A 14,769-nucleotide genomic window follows, 5' to 3' on the forward strand; every position below is an offset into this window, starting at 1 on the left:
ACCTCTTTACCTTATTTGTTAAGCCTTGACAAAAACCTTATAATTATCTGTTGGTCTCATGGGAGTCAAAGAGAAAGACGAGGTTGTTACCAGATTAGGAAAAATATGACTCAACTTCATGAAGAGGATCAACACATGGCGCCTTGATTCAAAAATATTGCATTTTTGAGCTTGATAAAGTGTTGGCCAAGTACAAATGAAATGAAGAAGCTAAGCACCAATTTTTGTACAGCCGTAATGAAGCAGTCGGAAGAAGCTTTGAAAAGGCCTGGTGCTAAACTCTACCCGTAAATGATCATTTATCTTTCCAAAACACACTGAAATTTGTTTGTTTTAAACATTTTAATTGAATTAATTTTGTAGTGCATAAGCTGCTATAAATAAATAATTACAGTACGTTATAAAATAAAATTACAATAGCTTCTGCCGCATGGTTCGGTTCCGGGAGAAGCGACTTACGTGATAATGATGCCCTACCGAAGGACCCAACCGCCGTCGAGTCCCCTAAATTAATATTGTATAGGACTAAAGCTAAGTGTAAATGTTATGCAATAATTTAGAAAATTATGTACAGCAAATGGGAATAAATTAGGCGTCCAATCGATCGTTACATGAGCCGTGACTGCAACAGTGATCTATGTATGGTTAATCACATTCACTAACTAGTTTTAGGGCTAGGCTAGGCAACGCTAAGTGTTAGATTACGATTATGACAATGGAAGTATCAGTTTCTGGTTCAGTGGTTGCTGTGCGGGCAGGTGGAGGTAAATGGTGGCAACTGGAATCGTTGCTCGGGTTATGGCCGATGCGATCCCATCCGGTGATCTCTCCTCATAGCCATAACCGGAGCACGAGTCCGAGTTTGAGTTGGGTTCCGATGCCGTTTGTGGGGAAGACGTGCTAGGCATTCTCTAAGGATCGGGCCTGGGCGGGATCTAGAACTGCAGGATCTGGTTGATCCAGTCCCGGAACTCCGAGATGCGGGTGTACACGCCCGGCTGGTTGGCCTCCGCACACCCGATGCCCCACGAGATGACGCCTCCCAGCTGGAATCGCTTGTCTGCCTCCCGCTGCAGCACCATGGGGCCACCGGAATCACCTGGGTGTGGGAATGAAAGAGTGCTTTACAGAAGTTCCCTTAATATCCGACCATTACTCACCTTCGCAGGAGTCGTAGCCGCCCTTCTTCCAGCCGGCACAGATGAATATGTGCGGTATGTGCTCGATGTAGCCCGCGGAGCGGTACATGGACTCGCATATGGTGTTGTTAATCACCGGCACGGCCACCTCCTGCAGAACACTAGGCAGGGGTCCATCCTCATAGAGGCGGCCCCAGCCGGTGACGAAGGCGGTCTGGCCAATGAAGTTCTCATCGTTGTCGGGCACGCAGACGGGAATGATGTTGGGCTGGAAGACGACGGGCTCGTAGAACCTGCCGGGAAACGGAAGTTGTAATTTATAGTTCCATTCAGTACTTTTACACTGTTCACAATATTTAGTAGTAAAAATAAGGAAAACTTAATAAATTATCATTTCTCCCTCTTTTTAAATTTTTTCAAATCGAAAAAGAGAAAAAAAATGAGATAAATGATGAAAAATGATCATCATATCTTAGCAATGAAATGTACCTTACTCATATGTACTTTAAACGTTTTACATCATCAAAAACCAAATTTCGTATTAAAATCAATGTTTAAATTCTTTAAATAAGTATCATCCAAAATTATGATTCCATACTTAAAATGTAAAACGAATAAAATATACCCTTTACTATACAAGAAACGTTACTAACAACGAAAAATTTATGAATTGAATATAAAATCTTCGGTTTTGCTACTTTATTTTTTTCAGTGCATAGTATAACTCACCTGAGCAGGGCTAGATCGTACTCGAAAGTGCGCGGATCGAACTGCGGATGCGAGGCGACGATCTGCACACGTCGCTCCTGGTAGCCATAGGGCTCCTCCTCCTCCGCGAGGTCGTATTCGCCCAGGCGCAGCAGGAGATCAGAGGGTGGCACACTGAAAGTGAGATCCATGACCACTGGAATTCAGGAACACCATCAGTTACTCACTTGTCCACGCAATGGGCCGCCGTGATCGCCCAGTTCTCGTTCAGCAGGGCGGCTCCGCACTTGTGCAGGTAGGTCGAGGTGCGCCACTGGCGCAGGGAGATCTGCCAGGGCCAGCGTCCAAAGGCGGCATTAGCTCCTCCAACGATCCGGGGCTCGGGGAACATGCGACGACCGCAGACTAAGGGAGTGGGATCTTGGTTAATAGGCCTGCGCCAGGTCACAATTAAAGTAATGGGCCCGCCAGGGCCTTAAACATTTTAATCACTCCGCCTGGCACTCAGTCATTTCGGCCCAAGCCAAGCCAAATGTAATGTGCTTTGGCCAAGGAGGCTCAGCCGCCCAGTCCTTGACTTTGGCCAAGTCAACGGCCTACTTTATGGCCAGCAACTTGTCTTGGCCCGAACCGAACCGAGACTCGTTTCGATTCGTGCATCAAGATTGCTTTTGCCACCGCAAATCGGTCAACGGGCTGCAGGGAAAAGGGGTGCGGATTCGGGTTCGGATTGGCTCGTTTTTATTTTTGGTTGACTTTGGCAGACGACCGACAACGTGACCCATGCGGCACAATGACCGACGCGATCCCCATCCCGATCCCGACCCCATACACGATGCAGTCATTATTGTAAATGATTGCTGTAAAAATTGTTGTGGACTGCGTCTAGCAAAAGTCCTGCTTAGGAGTGTTCTTGTACCGAGAGAAATTAGTACTACCTTATCTGTTTTGTAAAATGTGGGGGGAGGGAAGAAGAAATCTGTGCTCTACAATATGAGGATGTTTGAACTCCCATTGACTTTGAAACATATTAACCAAATAATTCATTAGGGTTTGCTTATGGTATTATAATGGTCGATTATGGTATTATGACACCTAATGTATTTATTTTAAAAGTCATATTTTAAAAATTTGTTGTAAGGATATAAACATATTATTATATTAATTGAAATTACTTTTTTTCAGTCACAAATCCCTAAGTCAAGATAGTGTCATAATACCCTTACTATGATTTTGATTATCTGATATCTGGTGAAAGATGACTTTCCTGAAATGTAATTATATCCTGTTCAAAGAAACATATCAGACATTCTCTTTCTAGTTTTGTTCCCTAAAATGAAACAGATTCTCCAGATAGTTGTACTTTCTCCCTGTGTAATCATTTATGAGCTGGCCGAGGACAGGATCTCGGAAGATGTCTCTGGTTCTTGGTCTTGGTCTTCATCCCGATGCTGGCTCAAGGCCAGCGTTTAGCCTTCAAATTGAATTTAATGGCCACGCACGTTGGCTTTGTCTTATGGCCAAAGTCAGCCACGAGGTATTAATAGATTTCTCCCCGCAGGAAACGGGTTTTCTCGGCACTCACCTTCCTTGTAATCGACGCCCTCCAATGCATTGGCGGGTGCCACGGTGGTGCTGCCTGTAGCCTCGATGGTCGTTGTGTTCGGTTCTTCGCCGCTATAATCGGTGGTTTCAGCTGTGGTTGTTGGGCTGCTGGTGGTGCTAGTACTGGTGCTGATGCTGCTGCTGCTGCTGCTGCTGGAAGCCTCCTCACTGCTGAGATCCGTGTAAGATGATGTAGATGAGGCTAATTCTATGCTGCTCGCTGGTGCCTCTGTGGTTTTCACTGTGGTTGTTGCTGCCGCAGTGGTTGTTGCTGCTGTGGTTGTTGTTGTCGTTGTTGGCCTGGCTGTGCTGGTGGTTTTCGGTGGCTTCGTGGTCCTCTGCGGCTTACCCGGCCCATGAGTCTCCACCTCACTGACGCTGGTGGCCACCGAGATGACCACTTTGTCGGTGGCACTGGGTGGTGCTGTGAAAGGATGTAAAACAGGCATTAGTAAAGCCATTGAGTGCACTGAGAAAAAAACCTGTACAGAAAGACCACCACTCAATTTATCGGGTAAAACCGATTTTCTTTAAGAAGAAGGTTCTTGATGTAAGATCACATTGAAAGCTTTACAACTTTCTTTCAGTGGTACAAGACTCACCTGTGGTTGCTGATGTTTTGTTCGCCGCTTCTGGTGTTTCGGTGGCCAGTGGCATCCAATTTGGCGGTGGTGCAGGTTGCCAATCGTTCGAAATGTTGGCATTGGTCGGTGGCTCAGCCTCCACATCTGTCCAGGTAATCAGGCCGGTCTTCTTGGTGGTTGTTGTTAGGGGTGCACTTGTGGGTGCCTCGGTGGTGAGCAGAGGTTTCGCCGTAGTGGTTGTTGTTGTGGTGGGTGTTGTTGGTGCCTTGGTGGTGGTGGTTGTTGTTGTTGTTGTTGCCTTAGTAGTGGTTGTTGTTGGAGCTTTTGTTGTTGTGGATCTCCGAGTGGGTTTTGGCGTTGTGGTTGTTGTTGTGGTGGTTGTTGTTGATGTGGTTGTTGGTGCTGCAGTGGTGGTGGTTGGCTTCTTTTTGGTCACCAACGGAGTGGTGCTACTTGAAGGGCTGCTGCTACTGCTGCTGGATGAATCTGCTGTTACGGTGGTTGTTGTTGGCTCAGCCAGCAAAGCCGGAACCTTGACAATTTCTCCGGTGGGTTTTGGTTTCGGCCGCGGTGCTTGAGTGGTGCGTTCCGGCAGCCTTGTTGTGGTGCGATTCTTGGTCAGTTCATCTCTAAGCCCGGTGGTTGTTGATGCTGAACTGGTGGTGCTAGCGGTGCTACTACTACTACTGCTGCTGGTGCTACTGCTGCTACTCATATGAATGACTGGTCTGCGGGCTGGCAAAGTGGTGGCTGTGGTGGCATTAAAAGTGGTGCTACTACTGGCCAGACTATCCACCGGCTTCCGTGTGGATTGCGTTCCATTAACAGTGGTTGTTGTCGTACCAACTGGCTTTTTCGCAGGCGCTGGTCTTCGGCTGGAATGCGTTTTATGAGGCTTTACTGTGGTGGTGCGCAGTGGCGGTGTTGGACGCTGGGTGGTTGTGGGTGCTTTTGTGGTTGTTGTTGTGGGTGGAGCTTCTGTAGTTGTTGTGGTTGTGCTAGTGGTTGTTGTTTTGCTGGTTGTCCTGCTGGCAACTGAGCTGCTCCCCGTTGGCCTTGTGTGCCTCCTGGTGGTGGTTGTTGTTGTCTCCTGCTGGCGGGTGGGTTCAGTCACCGGCGGCGTCGTGGTCTCCACAATTTGGAAAGTCACAAATTTGGTGGGCACCGAGGTGGTTTCAATGCGCTGCTCCACAATCGGCGCGGTGGTTAGCACCGGTTTGGCAGAGGTGGTGCGGCGGCGTGGTGGCTTAATGGTTGGTGCAAAAGTCGTTGTTGGAACCACATTGGGTTTCAGAGTGGTGCGCACCACGAAGTGCGAGTTCTTGTGGGTGGTGTGAGCCAACGGTGGGCGGCGTGTGGTTGACAGTGTGATGTTGCTGGTGGTGTGCACAGGTGCTGGCTTGGCGGTGCTCAGGTACGACTGGGTGACGTTCTTGAGCAGTTCGTTGGTGGTGTGCTGGTGGGTGGTGCTGGATGCACCACCGCTGCTGCTGGAGGAGCTGCTGGAGAGGCTGCTCTCGGTGGTTAGCTTAAAGAGGGCGCTGGTGGGCAGCGTGGTGGACTCGTGGGCAAAGTGGGAAATGGTGTTCTGGTCGATGCTGTTGTCGTTGATCTCTGGAGCAAAGAGCGAGGCTTCCTCCTGGGGGACATAAATATATCAGTGAGATCTGTAGGGAACTCTGCAGATTACTGACTACTCACCTTCATTGCACAGCACGAGCCAAAGTAGAAGCGATCGATGCAGGTGCCCAGGTGCGTGCCATTCTGCTTGATGCAATCGATGGCAAACATACAGACCCCCGAGCGTCCCGATTTGCGAACGATGCAGGGCAGATGACGGATATTTCGACCAGATTGGACTGTCAATAGCAAGATAATTACCAGAACAATCAGTATAATGGTAGCACAGGGAAACGATAATGATGATGGTGATGGTGATGGATGGGGGGACAAAGCAAATAAGATTCCTATTCTCGTTCCACCGACTCGAATCGACTGCTCCACACCATTTCCGTTTGCTGCGGCGATTAACGCCTTCGAATTTGTACGCCAATTTGAGCCAGGCCTTTACCGTTAGGCAAACAGTTAACACAAGTGAAAATGAAGTGGCAACAAACGAAGACGAACACGAACATGAACCCAGAGCCAAAGTAAGAGCCAAAAGCCCAGCGCGAGGAGAACCCATAAAAGCCCCCAGATCGCTGAAGGGCGTCATCATCACCCGGCCAAAACATACACACAAGACCGCCCGATGAGGCAACAGTAGCCCATCCGCATTATTGTTATTTATTTATGATTTCTGCTTTTCTGCGGCTCTGGCTTCTTCAAGAACCGCCAGCATCGTCATCATCGCCATTGTGTAATCGAGCCGAGAATTATCCGAGAGCTCGAGCTTTGAAATTATATAATTACAGGCGGCAGCACGGGGCCAAAGAGTTATTTGTGTTTCGGGGCTCTGACAAATCGCGGCCAGGGACGAGAGATCTTAAAACAGCAAGAGTTTCGGAAGAAAGCCCAGTCGGCGGTCCTGATTCCCCCTCTTGGCCATAAATCTACTTAACAAGCTGGCAAGCTTAACGCTTAAAATACTCGCACATAAATAAGCCACTTTGCTTAATTTTGGCTGCTAAATGTAAGGAAAACAAATCGGACATCGTTTGAGCAAGGCGATTTCTTAAATACCTTTTTGGAAAGCATTGCGAAAGGTGCGAATTTGGGATATTAATTGCATTTACTCAGTTTTAGTGTGATGAAAATAATGCTTATGTGCGAATAAATTAAGAATGTAAATAAAAAATATTAAATTATTATATTTTTACGGAAAGAAAGCATTCCAAATATCCTACAAAAATCCATATTAATTAGTAATTAAAAATATAAGAACGCCGCCACTCTGATAACTTTTTTTTGACGTGGACTAGAAAAGGCCTATTATAAGCAGCAATAAATAAAATAAAGAAAGTCATTTTAAATGCTTGGTATCTAAAGCAACCCAACATTAAGATACTGCCACCTTTCCATAGGGTATTTAAATAAGTATTGCAAACTGCCCTGTTGGTGTTTAGCGTTTATTGAACTTTAGCCGTAAAGTGTCGTGCATTTCTTATGCAATTAACACGATGTTCTGGCCTGAGCTCTCCATGCCTCGAAAGGCGGCCCAAAAACAGATGACTCAAGGCACGAACTTGCGGGCAGCAGAGCCGAAAACCGAAAATCAATCCATCGAAAAGTGGATTCGGCCGAGAAGCCATTGTCACGTTCCATAGATCGTGGCCAAAGAGCCGGCAGCGGTTCTGTTTCTGTTTGCATTTCGTTTTGCGGCTTTTTGGGTCAACAGCTTAGCATATGTTTCGCTAGCCATTCGCCTGGCCTACCAAACAGCCAGAATCGAAAGAAATGAGGGGGATCGAGGGGGAAAGACCCGCATTGCAATGTAGGAAATTCGTTTTTGGCATGCGAATGCGACGGCGGCACCACCACATTTTCGTGGCCCGATTGTGGGTGAGTGGCGCAGCTGGTAAGTGGGTCAGCCTCAGCCAAGAACCGGGGGTTCGGCTTCGGTTCGATCTCCGCGCTTGTGTTTGCCTTATTTCCCTTTCACTTGCCATCAAATTTACTTTCCGCTCTTCCCGTCTCGGCCATATTATTTATATTTTCTTTGTTGCCGCTGCGGTCCAGTCGTAAACATGAAATGCTCGCCGGCACACGCTTTCTTGGCCAAGAGTATGAGTCCAATTCCGATTCCGAATCCGATCCCGGTCCGCGTCCAAGTGTCCAAGTCGGACTGGCCTGACTGGCGGCGGTGGTTGCTTATTTTATGGCAACATTCTTTGATGGCTGACCTCAATTGCTTTTGCTCGCTGACGTTTGCCAGTTTGGCCAGCCAGCCAGTCAGCCAGCCAGCTTCGGTTTATATGAAAGTTTCTTAGTTTTATTTCCATCTCTCCGCTGGCCGCTCAAAGGCTGCGCTTTGTTGTCTTTCGGCAGACAAATTGGCAGCTGTGAGGAGCCGCGGAGGAAGTGCTAATAGCGTATAAATTTGATTCTTAATGGCTGTGACCCAATTAATCTTGGTTCCCGGCAACGCCTGTCTCTATTGTCATTAATTTTGATTACTTTCATTAGAAATGCCCTGTCTCTGTCGCTGTTTCTATCGCTGTTTCTGTTTTCAAATTTGGTCTCACTGCGAACAAGTTCGTCGCTTAAGTCTTTTGTTTTCTGCTACCAAGTTCTGGTCATTTTGGCAATAAACTTTATTGCTCCCAGCTGCTGTTTTGGCAAGATGGTTGATGATGTTGAACAAGAGCTTAAACATATTTTTCTAAGCATTATGTTAAAGATCCATAAGTTATACCGAATATTAAAAAATGCCTGCAGGGCTTCTCCAATTATTCATCTGCCATATTTTCATTGTTCTTAGATTACATCTTCTTTTACTTCAAATACTCATGAAATAAAAATTATGAGGGTAGCATAAACACAATTTCTCCGGTCGTTAACACTCATTTAATTTATCTTTTAATTTAACTGTTTCTAAAAAAAATAACTGTAACAATGAATTGGTTCAGTTTTAATCTATTAATTTGATATCAAAATTAAATTTAAGAATGCAGTTACAAATATTTACTATTACGGAAAACATTACACATATTTATAGGATTCTAGAGGTTTGGATAAGTATGTTTTTTAGGTTTATTTCATTTTTCTGCTATCTACATTGGTTCCTAATATGTTATTGTATATTTGCACTTTTTAATAAAAATTCTAAAAGTTGTATCTTTAGTTTGCCTTTAAGAGATGAATAACCTCTTTGTACTTTAATTCCCATAGTTATTATTTCACTTAAAACCTGCTTATTATACTTTCTTAAGTTTCTTTTAGCTTCTGGTTGAAGGTGGGGCTTCTTAAGATCTGAAATTAATTCCATTGTAATCACTGTGATGCTCCCCCTGGCTCTGCCTTTCCGAAAAAAACTCATAATTGCCTACGTGAGAGAAAGTGCTGGAGTTCTTGGGAAACAGTGTAGAAGAACGGGCCTGATGGGATCGGTATCTGCATCTCCAGCCGAATATCTTCGAGCTGAGTAATTCCAGCTAAGTGAGAGCGTCAATTGCCTGACACCCGTAAACTTGAATTGCCCCATTGATGATTCAATAAGGGCAGTGAGAGTGGGCATCCGGGGTACTTACACTGTGCTAAGCTGGGATTATCCACGAAGACGGGACTGGCGTCTATCGTCAGCAGCAGCAGGCTGCCCAGTGTGAGGAGGCTGAAGACGAGGCTGGGGCGTGGCATCTTCACCGGGGTTATCGCTGATGCTCTACTTTTTCTGGGGGGGCTCAGATCTGAGGCTTCTACCGCCCTGGCTGCTGTGTACGTATAGGTGTCTGTATCCGTGTGTTGTGCACCCATCTGCAAAAAGAGTATGCATAAGTCTTCTGCCCTTTCAAGTGAGTCATGTGAAATGTGAAACGTTTTTACGGCCTTATTCAAATTGATCACCAAACGAATCCATATTTATTTTTTTTCTACACCAAACCAATGGGCACGGCCCAACAACTACAGAAAAAGAAGCGGGCGAAGCAGAGGAAACAACAAGTGCGTAGAAGCTGACTCAAGTAGGTGAAAGTCTGTCTCCGGTGACTTGCATATGCAAAAACGGGGGAAAATGAAACAAAACACATGGCCAGAAACAGAAACAGAGCTAAAATTGCTGAGGCAGCCGGGGCGTATGTGTAATATGCCGGACTGCTGGTTTAGTCATGCCTAAAATGCTCCAAATGGAAAGCAAAAGTGTGTGTGCATAGAAAGCGATCTTTTAACTGATTGTATAATCTGTCAACCGTTTATATAACCGTACGTTAATGCATTTAACCCCGGGTTACCATTTTCCATTTCCCACTTCCCATTCCCAGGGCCAGTTAGCAACTGGTTCTCATCCCCAACCCAAGTTCAACACACGCCTAATTGAGCCGGAGTTCGATGTGGCAAAGAAAGTTCAGCGCTGGGAAATGTACAGAAATGATGACATAAACCGGAGCAATCAAAGAAAGCGAACCAATAACTGATGATGATGAGTTGGCTGGAGTTAACTGGACCTGCTCCGGGATCCGATGACAAGGCGCGTCTATATCTCGCATACTTAGGCCCATGCCCGGAGGCATCTTGCGGTGACAACACACTCATTGATCGACCATTCTGTTCGGTTCTGTTCAGTTCTGTTCTTTTCGTTGGATCTTTCTTTCTTTCAGTCACGATTCTGCAGCGTTGAGAAATTAGCTGCGTTCGAGAGTAACTCTCATTGTTAGCGACTCTTCTGGGAGTTGCGTAATACGGTCGTTGAACCTGGCCCAGAGGAACTGGGAAGGCAGCTCAGTAAATAGTAAATAGCTTTAATTAAGCCTGAAACTCAAATCCGTAATCAAGAGCGGAAGCCATAAAACATCTATGCAATTAAGTACTCAAATCGAACCGAAAAACATTGACTAGCATTCACACTAGACGATCTCGAGTCCAGTTCCACGATTGTTTGGCTTTTCGCAGCCTCAAAAATGTTGGCCAGCTATTTGTGTATTTGGGTCACGTTCAGGCCATATCGGTATGCGTATCTGTATAATTGTGTTGGCGTTGGCTGTGTGTGCAAATTAACATGAATTTCTGAGCGATAACCAGAATGCCTGGGAAGAGCGAGGTGTAGATCTGGGATCTGGGTCAGAAGCAGCGGATGATTTGCATGATTTCGATGGGTTCGGAATCGCCATCATCTCCGGTTCTGTCCCTCCACCTCGCTTTATGGACAATTAAGTAATTTCCACTGGCGACTCGATACAAGTGACAATTTCATTTGCTCGTTAAAAGTGAAATTACAATTTGTTTGTTTGTTATTAAAAATACATTGGGTACTGGGTAAAAGCGAAAGCCAACGAATGTCTTTGTGGCTTCGTTTTTTTAGTATTTACCTAAAAGAAAAGTGAAATGCCAGCAGGGGCTGGTAATTTCAAAATTTCGAACAAAAGAATTATGCCATTTGCTGTGGCACAACTAGTTCCTCAAAAGAAACCACACACGTTTCTAGTGTAATCAAATAAGAAGTGCGTCTCGCTTGGCGCTGCTTTCATTTCTGCTTACCAAAAACGGAGCTCGGAGAAATTTTGTTTGTATATATGTATATACATTTTTTTTGTGTCCACTCAGCTGCGGGCAGGCATGGCCCAAAGGTTTTGGTAACTCTGGGCGGCCGCTGCGGCCAGTTCATTAGCTCAAAACGAAAGACTCAAGGCACAAACTTGATGGGCAGGCGTGCGCATCGCCTGTCGCCGAAGGGCCGGCTAATTGTTTCGGCAGCTGCAATCGCAGGTTCAATGCAACCATCAACGGCAATTTCTCAATTGCAAATGCCGAATGCAAATTACAATAATTACGCCGAGCCATTTTATGCTACTCTACGCAGCCCCACATCCTATCATCCCATCATCATCTCCGTCGTTGGCCGCCTGGCAGGAGATGTGCCCCGGCAAACCTGTATAAACCAGAGCGGCCCCCAGAACGTGAAATGCAAATAACGCAACAGGCATCCTACTGCCAGATCATCTGTGGCCGCAAGACAAACGTGCTCCCCCCTTCTTTCTTCTCTGTCGAGTGCGTTTTAGACCAAAGACAGGCGGACTGGCAGGCCTCCAACAATAAGGAAGAGCCGCGAGTGGCTTGGAAAGAGTCGACCTAGTGGTACCTATATGTGAGAATTGATAACCGGATAAGGCCATTATCAAAGGGGAAACAGGATTTGACCATGGAACTGGCTTTACAAAAATCCATGTGGCTTAATTCACATGGCAACCGGTTAGACATCGTCCAAAACGGTTTTAGGAAATAGGATTTTAATATATGAAAGCCAGTGAGCTAGTTTCCGCAGCCAAGATTATTATGTTATAACATTATGTTATAAAAAGATAATATCTTTGACCGGTTGGAGCGGTTCGGCCACTTAAAAAAGGCGGATATAGAATCAATAATATAATATCAGAACAAAGGATGTTTTCTGTCTATATCTTCCAAAAAATATAGGATTTGTCCTGGAAAAGGCTAGATATGATAGCTCTGGTCATAACATTTATGTTATAACGTATAGCTATTAAAGAACTTAGGACAGAACTATGTATCTTATAAGTCTGAGGCTTTCTTCGCTTTAATGAAACACTCCTTAAGATACAAATAGCAATTCAGGACAAAAAGTCCTCTACTTTATCGAAAAGGAGATCGTTTAGCTGTCTTTTGCTTATCAGGACACTTTATGCCTTGAAAAAAAATCCCCAATCACATGGTGGTCAATCCTACCCCTGATACCCTCGCCTGGGCATTGGCATAACCACTATCAGACCAGTTCTTTAAACCGAAAAGCAAAAATCGTTTGCCCAGGTGCAGGGGAGGCTGGGGCAGAAACACGGGCCGAGGAAGCTGCAGAAGGCAAAGTTCTGCTCTGGCCTTTTCTCAGCAGAAGCAGCAGCAGCAGCTTAGTACAAGTGTTTCAATTGCTCTGCGACTGCCGACTGCTTCTGCTGCCGCTGCTGTTGCCAACTCTTGTGGCAGGCATTTTACAGGAATTTCAATAAATTTCAACACAGAAGGAGCGACTTTTGCTTTGGACTCGTTTTTGAGCTTTGGCCGTGTTTGCGGCGCTTGAACTTGTTGCTCTTGTTTCGCAGCCTGCGCTGGTGCAGTTAGTTGCAGTTATGCGCATCTATCGGCGGCTCTGTATCTGTATCTCGTATCTCTGTATCTCGGCTTATGTATCTGTATCTGCATCGGAGTCCCAATCTGAATCCGAGCCTGAAAATGTAGCTGAGTTGGCGCTTAATTGACTTGTACGCGGTAGAAAGTGCACAGCTACTTTGGGCCATACACACACATATGCACACACAGAGGAGCCGGCGTATCTGGCGGATGCGTATCTTAGTCTCGGATCTTTTGCATTTACTTGCGTTGGCTGCCAGTTGACGTCGTTGTGCGGTTCACTGCGGCCAGCTATTTTGGGTCATTTCTTTTAATTCGCTGCCAGCATATGAGCGTTATTATAACTCCTAACTTCGTGGCTGTTTTATGAGTTTCTTCACTTTTGACTGCTTGGTTCGACACTGGCTCTTTTGGCCTTTTTCCGGAATTCTACCTTTTGTTTTATGGCAAAAAAATCACACAAAGCACTGTTAGCCGGCTGGGAAAATCTGCCTCCTTTCGGCTTTTATTTGTATTTTCTTATTCTTGCACTTGAACTTGCCTCGGGACTTTGGGTCAGGCCAATTATTTCACACACACTGTAAATGCTTTGGGCCCCGCTAACAAACACACACAACGCACAGGCAGTCGCGGAAGACGGAAGACGAGCAGAAGACCAAGTTAAGAGCGCGACAAGTTGCGCACGTCTGCCGAGTGGAGCTCACACAAAAGATCCACAAACCAGGTGTAGACGATGCCGCAGCCGCAGTCGCTGCCGCTGCCCGCTGCGACTGAGATTTGGCCAGGCCGGCAGAGCTGAAGAACTTGGTAAGACGAAATTGGTAAGTCGGCAAGCTCACTCTCTCGCTCGCTCCGGCTTAAAGGCAAAAGCAAAGGCAAAGCCAAAGCCAAAGCCAAAGCCATGCGCATGCGTGCAGTCGACGTCGACTGCGCTACGCGCATAACGGTTTCCATTAAGGCCAACACCGAGAACGGCCAAAAGCTAGGCGCTTTTTCTGTTTCTGTTTCTGTTTCTTATTCAAATGAACCTCTCTCTCTTTTGGCCACCTCTCTCTTTTTTTTGAGGCGGCTCACAGCTGATTGGCGGCAAAAGGTGTTTGGCGGGGTGTGGGGTTTCAGGGGGGGTTTCTGGCTAACAGCGCTTTCACATTAAAATAGCAAGAAGCAGAAGACAACAGAGCGGCCAACAAACACACACACTCACACACAAAGCTGGCCTTTTCTTTTAATATTTTTGTGGTGCAAATGAGTTTGTTTTTGCTCCCACTTGCCATTCTTTGTCACCTGTGTGAGTGTGAGGGCCGCCGTTTGTTTGTGTTTTAATTTATGCACGTCGTCAGGTTAAGAAAGTCAATCTTTGTTGGGCTGGAGTTTACAAACCAGTTGGCTGATAAGAATTGCATGGTTCCCTCTTGTATTTTGAAGAATTGGTAACAGAATCTTCAGGTAAACTACTTTTAATCTTGGGTATTTCTGAGAAATTAAACACTTTTTAAGAAACCTCTTTAAAAACACTTTCTTTCTGGCATTTGTTCTCCTTGCAAGGGATTGTATTTGCTATAAAAATTATGCCAAGACCATCACAAACACATCATTAGGGCTAATGAAACTGCCAAAGAAAACCCACTTATAAATCACACAAAAATCGCGTCTTTGTTTAATGAAGCAGGCAAACAAAACGCACAATTAACCATCCAATATCCAACATCCAATATCCAATATCCACTATCCACCACTGACTGACTGGGCGATGACGCGTGTCTTTGGCCGTTCCTTGAACTCGAGAGACCTTGACACTGGCGCTGCTCCACAGCGACTGAGGACTGGAAACCCAAGCGATCCCCGGTTCTTTGGTCAACTTCCCGAAGAAGTGGATGCCAATGTGGATGCTAAGAGCGCAGAGACGGAGATACAAATGGCCAGAGAGAGCAGCTGATAAGCTCCTTCATTAACTACCTTCCCGGGGTACCAGGTCTCTCCCCCTGATTATGTTATTGAATCCA

The 14,769-nt window shown here is 45.9% G+C and overlaps 1 protein-coding gene across 5 annotated transcripts; it reads right to left on the bottom strand.

Annotated features, from left to right (window-relative positions):
- Nucleotides 1-323: 323 nt before the first annotated feature.
- On the bottom strand, nt 324-14,600 carry Np (serine protease notopleural). 5 transcript variants are annotated; one of them, XM_017075151.4, is made up of 9 exons: nt 14,451-14,600; nt 9,226-9,448; nt 5,738-5,895; nt 4,055-5,675; nt 3,433-3,876; nt 2,075-2,252; nt 1,869-2,021; nt 1,161-1,432; nt 324-1,099 (listed from the first exon to the last, which is right to left on the bottom strand). In XM_017075151.4, the coding sequence occupies exons 1-9, from the start codon at nt 14,472-14,474 to the stop codon at nt 936-938; spliced, it is 3,237 nt and encodes a 1,078-aa protein (XP_016930640.2). In that variant the 5' UTR covers nt 14,475-14,600; the 3' UTR covers nt 324-935. The 5 variants fall into 5 exon arrangements, with proteins under 5 accessions (XP_016930640.2, XP_065719486.2, XP_036669473.2 ...); XM_065863414.2 differs by lacking the exon at nt 14,451-14,600 and adding an exon at nt 14,394-14,414; XM_036813578.3 differs by lacking the exon at nt 14,451-14,600 and adding an exon at nt 13,308-13,468.
- Between the last annotated feature and the right edge of the window lie 169 nt (nt 14,601-14,769).

The sequence above is a fragment of the Drosophila suzukii genome, chromosome 2R (assembly GCF_043229965.1).
Source record: "Drosophila suzukii chromosome 2R, CBGP_Dsuzu_IsoJpt1.0, whole genome shotgun sequence".
Classification (NCBI taxonomy): domain Eukaryota; kingdom Metazoa; phylum Arthropoda; class Insecta; order Diptera; family Drosophilidae; genus Drosophila; species Drosophila suzukii.

Excerpts from the sequence above, each read along its gene's own strand:
- Np (XM_017075151.4), bottom strand. The coding sequence starts at position 14,474 with ATGTTGGATATTGGATGGTTAATT. Across the intron at positions 5,676-5,737 it reads GCTCGTGCTGTGCAATGAAG|GAGGAAGCCTCGCTCTTTGC; the intron begins GTGAGTAGTCAG and ends TATGTCCCCCAG. Across the intron at positions 2,022-2,074 it reads GCGGCCCATTGCGTGGACAA|TGTGCCACCCTCTGATCTCC; the intron begins GTGAGTAACTGA and ends TCTCACTTTCAG.